The sequence below is a fragment of the Chenopodium album genome, chromosome 1, assembly GCF_948465745.1.
Source record: "Chenopodium album chromosome 1, dcCheAlbu1.1, whole genome shotgun sequence".
In the NCBI taxonomy this organism is placed as follows: Eukaryota; Viridiplantae; Streptophyta; class Magnoliopsida; order Caryophyllales; family Amaranthaceae; genus Chenopodium; species Chenopodium album.
In genome coordinates, this window is record NC_137834.1 from 84,980,437 (window position 1) to 84,992,551 (window position 12,115).

The 12,115-nt window shown below is 35.5% G+C and overlaps 1 protein-coding gene and 1 pseudogene across 1 annotated transcript; both read left to right on the forward strand.

The window, feature by feature from the left end:
- Positions 1-1,877: 1,877 nt before the first annotated feature.
- LOC145624060 (protein JINGUBANG pseudogene) lies at positions 1,878-3,197 on the forward strand (annotated as a pseudogene).
- A 1,898-nt stretch (positions 3,198-5,095) lies between these two features.
- LOC145559695 (extra-large guanine nucleotide-binding protein 1-like) lies at positions 5,096-11,950 on the forward strand. Its single transcript, XM_081621054.1, has 9 exons — positions 5,096-5,321; positions 5,459-6,984; positions 7,082-7,219; positions 7,303-7,407; positions 7,491-7,673; positions 8,836-9,013; positions 9,193-9,437; positions 10,462-10,622; positions 11,060-11,950. Exons 2-9 carry the CDS (start codon positions 5,656-5,658, stop codon positions 11,658-11,660), a joined length of 2,940 nt encoding a protein of 979 aa, XP_081477180.1. The 5' UTR covers positions 5,096-5,321; positions 5,459-5,655; the 3' UTR covers positions 11,661-11,950.
- Positions 11,951-12,115: the final 165 nt, after the last annotated feature.

Genomic DNA, 12,115 nt, shown 5'->3' on the forward strand with positions numbered 1-12,115 from the left:
AACGTGGTGGTGTTGGTGTTGGTGGTGGAGGTGGTTGTTAGGGAGGAGAGAGAATGTGGGTTACGGTTGTAATGATGGATGATTAGGTAGTTAATAAGCTAATAAGATATGAATTAATGTGTTAATTGTATTTTAGTAAGGGTTTATTGGTAATTTCCTTAGAAAAAATTACCTAAAAGGGAAAGATTTGGTTTGTTGCACATAATGTGTAGCATCCGTTTTTGGCAAATGTTGTACAAAACATGTAACGGAGATAGTACTAAAGATTTAAAATACAGTAGGTTTTTTCTTTTAATTCAAAAGAGGAACAAAGCTAAAGAAAAAGAAAAAAAATAGAAAACAACTAAGGTCTTGTTCTCATCATATTATTTTTACTTTATTTTAGTTCGGTTCAACTCTAATAAATTCAGTTCAATTCAGTTCTAACAATTTCAGTTCAGTTTTAATAAGTTCAGTTCAGTTCAACTCCAATAAGTTCAATTCAGTTCAGTTCTAATAAGTTCAGTTCAGTTCAACTCCAATAAGTTCAATTCAATTCAATTCAGCTCAATTCAGTCAATGAGAACAGACCCCTTCTGCTACCGAGAGATAAAGCGTAGTAAAGCCACACCCTTAAAATCCTCCTCTAAAATTCTATTTAGATCTAATGGAACATCATTAAAGTAAATGTTAGATTATGTCAATAATCTTGTATATTATTAGTTTGTAATTTACTAATGTAGCCCTAACCCTAGTATACGTTGTATATATAATGATGTACAAGATTATTAACATTATCCAAAACTAATAAAATATAAGATTATTTACATAATCTAAGAGTAAACTAGTTGAGAGTATTGAACAACTCCACAGTTTGCCAACCAATTAGCCGCACGATTCTCTTTTCAATGGACGTGATCCACTGTAGCTTTCCAATTCGAAGCATTAAACAATTGTTTGCAATACTTAATCATGCACGTTCTTGCCACAAGGAATTTCCATCCTTTATAATGCTTGCACACACGCGAGGTTATCCATCTGCACTTCCATCTTAGGTCCTGTTCACATGTACTGAACTGAGCTGTACTGAATTGAGCTGAAATGAATAGTATATGAAAGAAGGAAATTAGGAGCTGAACTGCACTGAATTTTATCTTAACAATAAATTTTATCTTAAAAATCCTTATAATGTATTAGATTTATCATATTAACCTTTAAATTATGTAATCATGAATCTATAAGAAGTTACACAATAATAGACCTTCTCACAAATTTACCATATTAAAAGGTTCAATTAAAATTTATTTTTCTAACATTACATAACAATACGAACTTTAGCATAATAATGTAGTAAATTTTATGTCGTAATTGAAAAAGTAATTAATAAAAATAGCTTATTAGTTGGGTAATTTAAGTCATTGTACGTTTTAATTTATGTGGTTGATCTTATTTTGAGGCTATATTAACGATAATGCGTCTTTTCTTGTATTCTAAAAATATAAAGGGTAAGAAAAGTTATAGGTTAATTAAAAATTATTTTGGTTACTAACCTCCTCTCTACACTAATATAAGTGCCAATCAATTGTGATGTTTTCCGGAAAACTTTGCAATAATCACGTAAGCTTTAATTGGTGCTAGTTAGCTTTTGTCATCTTCTACCCCTTACAAAGTTACGATATTTATTAACAAAACCTTAATCCTTCAGATTTTTTTAACTTTTCTTGTAATTGTTCATCTATAACATTATACACCACAAGACATGTAACAAGGTGTCAACAAAAAAAACATCTTATACACAAGCATCGTATGATTATTTTCATATACATTTAACCATCTCAATTCATATCTAGTTTTTATTTAATTAGCTAAATTTCAATTACTTTTGAAGTTTGCTTACAATGTTTGGAAGGTCAGGAAGTTTACAACTACAACCACAACTTTGTAGTGATAACAGTTTCGAGCATCATCAATATGAACATCGTTCGAGCGCTATAGATTCTACAAACTCGTCACCATCGGAGAACACCGGTTGCACCTCGCCGTGTTCAAAATCCCCATGGTCAGCCCATATGGCATTGCCCGCCCTCGAAGGCAGTTTATCGAATAATTGTGGTTATTACAATTGTCTAATGGGGTCATTAATACGAGAAGAAGGCCACATTTATTCTCTAGCAACATCAGGGGACTTATTATATACGGGGACCGATAGTAAGAACATTCGTGTTTGGAGAAATCAAAGAGAATACTCCGGGTTTAAATCAAACAGCGGTCTTGTTAAGTCGATTGTAATATCCGAAGATAAAATATTTACCGGACATCAAGATGGGAAAATTCGAGTTTGGAAAATGTGTGCTAAAAACCCGAGTGTACATAAGAGGGTCGGGACGTTACCCACATTTAAGTCATTCATGAAAAAGTCTATTAGACCGAAAAATTATATAGAGATTGGGAGGCATCGTAACGCGTTATGGATACGACATTACGATGCAATCTCATCGCTAAGTTTGAGCGAAGATCGTAACTACTTATACTCTGCGTCATGGGACAAAACCGTGAAAGTATGGCGTACATCAAATTTTAAGTGTTTAGAGTCAATACCCGCACATGATGATGCTGTTAATGCTGTTGTTGCCGGGTTTGATGGCCTTGTTTTTACGGGGTCAGCGGATGGTACAATTAAAGTTTGGCGTCGTGAGGTACAAGGGAAAGGTACTAAACATTTCTTTTCGCAATCGTTGTTAAAGCAAGAATGTGCCGTGACAGCCTTGGCAATTGACCCAACAGCCACAATCTTGTACTGCGGCTCGTCGAATGGGAAAGTTAATTTCTGGGAGAAACAGAATTTTGCTTATCCATGTGGTACTTTAAATGGGCATAAGCTTGCGGTGTTGTGCTTAGCTACTGCGGGAAGCCTGGTGTTTAGTGGATCAGCGGATATGAATATTTGTGTGTGGAAAAGGGTTAATAATGAGGATAGTAATATTGATGATCATATTTGCTTGTCGATATTGACGGGGCATAATGGTCCTGTCAAGTGCTTAGCAGTCGTGCCGAGTGGGGAAACGTCGTCGTTTGATTCAAGGTATGTTTTGTATAGCGGAAGTTTGGATAAGTCGATTAAGATTTGGAGAGTATCTGAAGAGGTACCTGATTCAGTTGTTGCCTTTACTAGGAGTAATACCAGGCAACATGGTAGTCTATCATTTGCTTTTCGATGACGGTGATTATTTTGTGAGTCTTTGATAGAGTATATAACATATTCTTAGCACTCAACCATTAAATGGTTGAGATGATCCACTAATATGATATTGGAGCCAAAGTGATACAAAGGTCACGGGTTTAAATCTCATCCACCCCCACTTTCAAGTGGAATGTTAAACGCTAAACTGATAGTTGAGATGGTCCACTAACGGTCTTTTTGAACATGTCTACTCTAAGATGTATGTATATACTTTGATTTTAACCTCTTAATTTGATGAGCTTTTTCTCTCCTTTTGTAATGGTCTTTGTATTAGATTAGCATTTGGTGTATGATAAGCTGGTTAGTATCATCATAATGACAAAATTTTGCGAGAGTTTAATTTTCCTTAAATACTTGATACTTCAAGAATAATATTCATTTTGAATTTCGTTAGTGCCATTGCGATATTCAATGTTACATTATTTGTTTAGTTTTATAAAAGTAGTTTATCGCACATATAACTGCAAAAAGAAAATACACATTTGTTAGCTTTAGTACTCGTATATGCAAATAATTCTTCATAATTATTAGTGAATATTTTCACTTCAAATATCTATTAATGACTTCCATTTATTACCTTTCAATTGGCTGTTATATTTTCCTCATGCATGATGAGATAAACCTAGAATGGATACTAATCCTTATGCAACAAGATGTTTGTAGACATCGTATATTTTGGCAAGAAGATAAGCTACATTGTGGATATCTTGTAAGTTATATTAAAGAATACTTGTATGAAATAGATGGTTTATTGTCATTTCCTATATGTAAACATCTATTGTATTAATATGAATTATCTTGGGTGCATTCAATGTTATCGACATAATATTCAATGATACTTCTAAAAAGTTGATTTCGGTGAAAATTGACAATTTTTTATTAAGATTTGCCTTTTTATTTTGATAGTATTGTTTTCGGTTTATAGTTAAAAAACAATCATTACAACCTCTCTATTCAATGGAATTTGTTGGACCTTGGTGGTTGCATCTTTTATCATCTCAGTTAGTTTTCTTTCCCTTTTGTCATGCTCATATTATTATATATTTTTTTTTAAAAAAACCCTAAAACTATAAATTAAATAATAACAATAATAATAATAATAAAGCTTTTCAAATAATAATAATAATAATAAAAAAAACATGTCATAAGCTAATTCACTCTTGTTGTGGTCTAGCATAATTGGCCTAGTCTCTAATTCGTGATTCATGTTATGAGATAAGTCAATAATGGATGCCCACTCCACTTGACTTGATTAGTCCATACATGCATTCGTACAAAATCATTTAATTACCTATGTACATATGTAGAAGCAAATTATTGTAAAACGAAGTACGAAGTATTAGTTTGCTTATGACTACATATATGCTTGCAATCGACGTGAAATTTCAATTCATCAAATGTCTTTACTACGATTTCGGATAATAACAAATCTCTCTCTTTCTCTCAATATTGCTTAACAACTTATCGAATTTCTGATTTTAAATTTGTTTGATCCTATCTTATTTTTGGACCAACGAACATCTTAGCTTATTCAAGTATATACCACAATTCTCCTACACAATGTACTTTGGTTACAACTTACAAGGGATCCATTGGTTCAAAAAACACAATTCCATGACAAAGGCCCAACAACAATACAAGAGACAAAAATTAAATAAAAATAGCACCACTTTCAATTCACATGCTAGACACGTCATCTTCTTCCCCATCATCTTCAACCCAGCAAACCTCCAAATTTTCAAAAACAGGACAACAAACAAAAAAGTGAGATGAAAGATTCCATCTTTTAACTACGAAAGGAACCCAATTTTATTTTCTTTTTATAAAAATAATAAAAAGAAAAAGAGGGTGAAAAAAAGAAAAAAAATAAAAATCCCATCTTCTCTTCATCCTAGTTTCCCCAATATTCCCTCTTTTTGCTGTCCAAAAAATAAAAAAAATGCTGTCTTTTTCATCTTTTTTGGGTTTCCCACATTTTCCCAAACACATTTTCCCTCTTCTTCACCCCCACACAACCCTACACCATCACCAACTCCACTCTTCAGACACCCTCTTTGGGTTCTTCAATCTTTGTCTTTCTTTCTCTCTCCTCTTCTAGCAGGTACTCATTTTCTCTCTCATCTTTGTTTGTTTAATTTAATGTGATTTTTATGTTAAAGTTTTAATCTTTTTGCCCCTTTCTTTGTGATTTTTTTTGAGATTTATTTTGTATGTTTTTGCCCACCCTTTAATTTTCAGGTTAAGCTGTTTGTTTTTATACAGTATAGTGGTGTTACTTTTTTTGAAGTAATTGTGATGAGGGTTTGTTTCCTGGGTGATTTAATTGTGGAATTGTGAGATGGGTATGGAAGAAAAGTAGAAAATTAGGGTTTAGTAAATGTAAGCTGTAAATTGAGCTAAATTTTGGAAATTGAGGGTTTGTAGATTCAGGGAAAATGTCGCCAGATATGGGTTTTAGTCCTGTTGTAGAGGATGATAGTGTGGAGGAGTATGCATTTGCCATGGAGTATAATGGCCCTCCTTTGAGCTTTGATATTCCTCGGGCGGTTCCGATTAATGTTGAGAGTATACCTCTTGCTTCTGTTGTTACTCAAATCCCATACCCGGAGAAGATTGCGTTGCCTATCATAAATCCTGTCCTTGCTCCTGATGGTCTGAACAAGAACTTTTCTAGAGAGCTTAACAAAGTAGGGTCTGGTAATACGAATGTGTCTCCAACCTCGGTGATAGATTTTGAGAGGATTACGAGTGTGTGTGAGCATGAGAGAGATGTCGAATTGGCCTCAGAAGCTACCCTTTCGCCAACTTCAGTTGACGTGTTTGAAAAAAGAGAGAAGAGTGGTCAGGAATGTATAGAAATGGGTGATGTATGTAGCTCAGGCACATTGGAGGATTTGAATTGTCGTGGTGAATCTGGGGATTGGTCAGGTTTGATAAATAGCTCAGCAGAGCTGGCTTCTTCTTCGATGAGCCATGAGCATTCACGTGATTTGGTAGGTAGAGGTGGAAGTTCATGCCCATCAGAATATTGTGAGAGCTTTGAGAAATTGCGAGAACTCTCAGCAGTTTCAGAGGCCTCCATGGCTTCTGGTCCTTCACAAGATAATTTAGATCCTGATGATTTGAATGGTCGCGAATGGAGCTCAACAAAGTCAGTCTTGAGCATGGAGTATTTGTCTTCCTCACTGTCCTCTTTTAGGACCGGAGAGTGCAAAAGCATGCCTCATAATGATGTTAAAAGGCCCGCTGTGACATTTCGTGACTCTGATTCATATGATGATGTTGATGAGGAGTTGGTTTATCGTGAGGTAGAAAGACTCAGGCCAAAGAAGGAAGCTCTGCCTAGATCCAAGAAGGGGGTCTGCTATCGATGTCTTAAAGGAAATCGTTTCACTGAAAAGGAGGCTTGTATTGTCTGCAATGCAAAGTATTGTAGCAATTGTGTTCTCAAGGCCATGGGGTCGATGCCTGAAGGAAGAAAATGTGTTGCATGCATTGGATATTCCATTGATGAGTCCAAACGAGAGAATTTGGGAAAGTGCTCCAAGATACTCAAGAGACTGTTGAATGATTTGGAGATTAGGCAAATACTGAAAGCCGAGAAGCTTTGTGACGTTAATCAGCTGCCACCAGAGTACATCTGCGTAAATGGAAAGCCTCTATGTCATGAGGAGCTGCTGTTGTTACAGACCTGTCTGAACCCGCCTAAGAACATCAAACCAGGAAACTATTGGTATGACAAAGTATCTGGACTTTGGGGAAAGGTGAATATTTTCTTTTGTTTTATGGAGTTATGGTTAAATTTTTTTCGACTTTCACATGTTTTGCTTATCTGTGAGCTCTACACTATGCAATTTGCAGGAAGGAGATAAACCTTCACAGATTATCAGTCCGCATCTGAATGTTGGGGATCCCATTAAACCTGATGCTAGTAACGGAAATGCCCACGTTTATATAAATGGTCGTGAGATTACGAAATCGGAGCTGCGGATGCTGCAGGTTAGTATTAAATAAATTTTAAGATCTACTCACATCCAGTTAACATAGATACATTTAGTAAGTGATTTTGTGGAATATTACAGTTGGCTGGAGTCCAGTGTGCTGGTAATCCACACTTTTGGGTAAATGACGATGGTTCATACCAAGAAGAGGGGCAAAAGAACACCAAAGGCTACATCTGGGGCAAGGTATGAGTACATCTTTTGAATGTTATCTGCTTTGTTTTTGCATTTTATCTTTTGTACTTCTATTAATGTTCTGCTCTATTTAGGCGGGAATGAAATTGGTTTGTGCTTTCCTGTCGCTGCCTGTCCCCTCAAGATCTAAGAACCTTTGCACAGAAGAAGTGAGATATGATGTTGAAAGACCTATTCCTGATTATATGGAGAGATCACTCCAGAAGCTTCTTTTGGTAGGAAATAATGGTTCGGGGACAAGTACATTATTTAAGCAGGTAAGGTATTCTCTACCAATTATGCTTCTATCTTGCTTATAAATCTATGTATAAATGTTCAGTTTCTAGCTGAGGAGTTTTATGCTCGGTATGCACGTGTAATGTAATGTATTGCATAATCTTTAAATCCTGTGGGGCCTGGTTTAATTTCGTTAAATAAATGTTACAGATCTAAGTATCATTGATATGAAGTGCAGAAGTTCAGAAACACACGTAAATGCTGACTGTTTGGGCTGACACGTAACAAACATTAAAAAATTCAGTTCAGTTATGGATAAACTCAAAACCCCTCATATGGAAAGAAGTGAGCTTAGAGTTTAAATTTATGGAAATATGGTTTCCGTTACTGTCACTTCTCCAAAGTTGTCATCTAAGCTCTACTTTCATATATTAGAATCTTTTCTCAGATGTTTCCCCTTCAGAAACTAAGTGAAACCTAATTATAGGGAAGGAGTATAACCACTGATTGAACTTCTGTATCCTCCTATAATTCTATGTCATTATGTTTTCTAGCTAAATGTGCATGAACTTTAATGCAACTGCATAATAATTGGACAGAAACGTTTCCTTAGAATCTGCGTAATCTAACAGAAAATTGGATCTCCTGTTCATGGTAATTATATTCAATGGTTTTGACTATTGACAATATCAATCATAATACTGCTGCTGCATGCATGGTTAGCAATCTCAACATTCTAGTTATTTGTCATCTTGATTTCATGAGTGATCTGATGATGCTAATCGATACTACTACACGTAGAAGAGCTTGAAACTGCAGTATTAATGAAAAAGTTTGATAAATTCCTGACTTTTATAATGCTTCGTACATTCATGTTGGGCTGTGTATTTTATAATACTTCATAAATTCATGTCAGGCTGTGCATTTTATAATACTTCGTATATACATGTTGGGCTGTACAATAGAATGGACCGAGTTATTTGATCAGATGAGTGTTAAAAACTTATCTAACAAGGACCCTTCTTTCTGAATTTGTTAAAGAGAGGATAAATACTTTTACATTTTGATCTTTTATCTGTTTAATTTTCTTAGCACCATATTATGGTATTTTCTGTCAGATATTACTGTCCTGCTAAATTATGATTCTGCTTTAAGAGTATTTTTTTTTTAATTCTTGCTAACTGTTTTTAGATACTTTTTTAGGCCAAAATTCTTTATAAAACTTCACCTTTTTCCGAAGATGAGAGAGAGAAAATCAAGTTGATGATCCAGGGCAATGTTTATGGTTACCTTGGTATGCTCCTGGAAGGCCGAGAACGCTTTGAAGAAGAAAGTTTGATGAGCCTGTCTGAGCAGTCTTCTGATTCAGTTTGCCAGCAAGGTATTGTTCTCTTTGCATGACTGTGTTGGACCACATAATCCTCCATCCTGTTTGTTTTCTGGTCTTGTAGAGGGAGGCTGAATCAGGGATCTGTGGGATCTAATGTCATTTAATTATCTTTGGCAAGTTATTTTTACACCCTTGGAATTACGTGCTGAACGTTAAATTCTGATTTTCAGAGAGGAGTACTAAAGGGAATGATGAGATGACTATCTATTCCATTTGCCCAAGGCTGAAAGAATTCTCTGATTGGCTTCTTAAAACGATGGCATCTGGCAACTTGGAAGCTATTTTTCCAGCTGCAACTCGTGAATATGCCCCATTGGTTGAGGAGTTGTGGAGCACTTCAGCCATTCAAGCCACATATAATCGAAGAAGTGAACTTGAAATGCTACCTAGTGTTGCTAGTTATTTTTTGGAGCGGGTAAGTTCATGTAGTGCCTTGACCTTATTCAGTGTGATTTAAACAAAGCATGCAAGGCTATATATATAATTGCCTCTTGCTTGAACCTGCTGTTGTGGATGAAATTAAATAGGCTATCACTGTCACCAACTTGCTTCCATGACTTTTGGACATTGCTGTAAGACCATCAGCGAAATTAATGGTTGACTAGCCTCCTTGTTGATTATCCTTTTCATTTTCTTTTCTTCTGAGGAGGTTGCTGGTAGAAAGAGTACTAAAGATGTGCAGTTGTACAAAAGCATATGATATGATTATATCAAAGAAAACTTTCTTCTTTGTTTGGTTCTTTTGTGGAATTGTGGTCTTTTTGGTGTAGCTGCTGGTTACGTTTTATATTATCCAATTAATAGCTGTTAATTAGGTAAACAATAGAATATGAATTGCAGCCAATTGTCTATTTTCTGAGAGCTGGACTATTTATATTCTGCTGTTGGTAGCATTAGTCTTGTCTTAAACAAGTCCTTGTTTCCCCAGCTGATCTTGGGCCTCTTGGCCACGAGGGAAATGGGGTTCTTGGTTTGTTGAAAAGCAAACAGAATATGAAAATGGTATGAGAATTACGGTTGAATCTTGTGATGATGTGTAACTTTGAATGAGGGCTAAAAAGTTCAGTGTTAATTGCTGGTTTTGTTGCTGTGTTGGATTAGCTGTTGCAATAAATTAGCTGAGTAAAATAAGGCAAGAAAATCTTGGGACAATAAGTGCTGTCAAAGCCTATCATTACCTCAAGAAGTGCAATAAACTAATTGAATAAAGAAAAGCAAGAAAATCTTAGGACATTAGCAATTGTTAAGTGCTGTTGCTTTATTTAGCCTATCATCGTTAAGCATGTACAAGTTAGCTGTATGAGGTTTTGCCATGCTTCTACAGTTTACAAAGCTGGCCACTTTTTTCTCCCAGTAATTATGATGAATATGTTTTAGTCAGTTTGTATATTTTGTTAGTTTTCTTAGACTTACTAATGTGACTGTGTCTCTTTATCTAGGTTGTTGATATTCTGCAACCAGATTATGAGCCATCAGATTTGGATATCCTTTATGCTGAAGGAGTGACCTCATCAAATGGCCTAGCCTGTGTGGAGTTCTCATTTCCGCAATCAGCTGATGATGACATTGACTCTACTGATCAACATGGTTCTTTGCCTAGGTAGGTCTCCCTTATATGTACTTCAATGTTTGAGGTAGCGGTTACTAGTAATTAATGAACTGTAGCTAGTTTTGTCTTGGGCCAGTTGGCGGTTGCTAAGCTCATCTTCCAGTTGAATTTTCCTATTAAAGAGCTTTAAGATTATGTTGTGTTGGGCTATTTTGCTGTATAAATCTTTTCTCCACCACTTCACAACAATGTTAGTTGGCTCCAAAAAGGACGGGGTCAGCTGCACAAACCAAGATGTCTTAATCAGTTAATATTAATAAAGAGTGGCTGCCAGTCTACTATGTTTGTCAACTGAATAATTTTATCGTATCTATCTGGTTTTTCTATTATCTCCTTTGTTTACCAGATTTGTAACTGAATTCTTTTGTGCCATCTTTGTGTGTTTTAGCAGTGTTTGATGTTGCTCTTAATTTGGATTGTGAAAATAGGTACCAGCTGATCAGAGTACATGCAAAAGGCTTTGCAGAAAACTGCAAATGGTTAGATATGTTGGAAGATGTGAGACTCGTGATATTTTGTGTAGCACTGACAGACTACGACCAGTTCTCATATGATAGTGAGGGGACTCCAGTGAACAATATGTTGCTGAGCAAAAAACTCTTTGAAAGCATTGTTACTCATCCAACCTTTGAGCAGATGGACTTCCATTTGATTCTGAACAAATTTGATCTTTTTGATGAAAAGATTGAACAAAATCCACTTTCTGAATGCGAGTGGTTTGAGGATTTCCAACCTGTGGTAAGCCAAAACAGCAAGAACTTCAGCAGCAGCAGGAGCAGGAGTATCAATCATAATCCTTCGCTTGGGCAGTTGGGTTTTCACTATATTGCCGTAAAGTTCAAGAAGCTTTACTTTGAACTAACTGGCCGGAAGTTATTTGTGTCATCAGTGAAGGGCCTGGAGCCTGACAGTGTTGATGCTGCCTTAAAGTATGCAAGAGAGATTGTGAAGTGGGAGGATGAAAGAATTAATTTTAGCTTGAGCGAGTACGCGATTTACAGTACAGAGGCCAGCTTTTCATCTCACTAAATCTTACTTGGTTGAAAAAGAATTTCTTGTAAAGAATTTTATATTCTTATTCCCATTTGATAGTGATCAGCTGATGTAAATATGCGGCGTGCAAATTACATAGAAGAATTGAATAGGTTGTATGAACTGACAATGTCCATATATTTTTACTACTAATTTCTGTAAAATGTAAACAGAACGAACCAGCGGTTCTTGTGTAACTTATTTGGATCCTGAAAAACAGTCCATTTGTTGAAATCTTTTCAACAGTTACTGTGTCAATTGATAAGCATTATTCAATTTTTGGATAAGTTAAACCAACTTTGACAATGATCTACAGGTAAAATAATTGTTGAGACCTTTTCAACAATGTCTCAATGATCTACAAGTTTTTTACTTTGTCAATAATCTACAGCAAACTTCAGGCAAAACATAAGATAATTAGATGTGAACAGAATTAATGAAGGGTTTGTGTT

What these genes read in the sequence shown, in the direction of transcription:
- LOC145559695 (XM_081621054.1), top strand. Translation starts at nt 5,656, where the DNA reads ATGTCGCCAGATATGGGTTTTAGTCCTGTTGTAGAGGATGATAGTGTG. An exon ending in TATCTGGACTTTGGGGAAAG is followed by an intron (nt 6,985 to 7,081) that starts GTGAATATTTTC and finishes TGCAATTTGCAG; the next exon opens with GAAGGAGATAAACCTTCACA. An exon ending in CAACATGGTTCTTTGCCTAG is followed by an intron (nt 10,623 to 11,059) that starts GTAGGTCTCCCT and finishes TTGTGAAAATAG; the next exon opens with GTACCAGCTGATCAGAGTAC.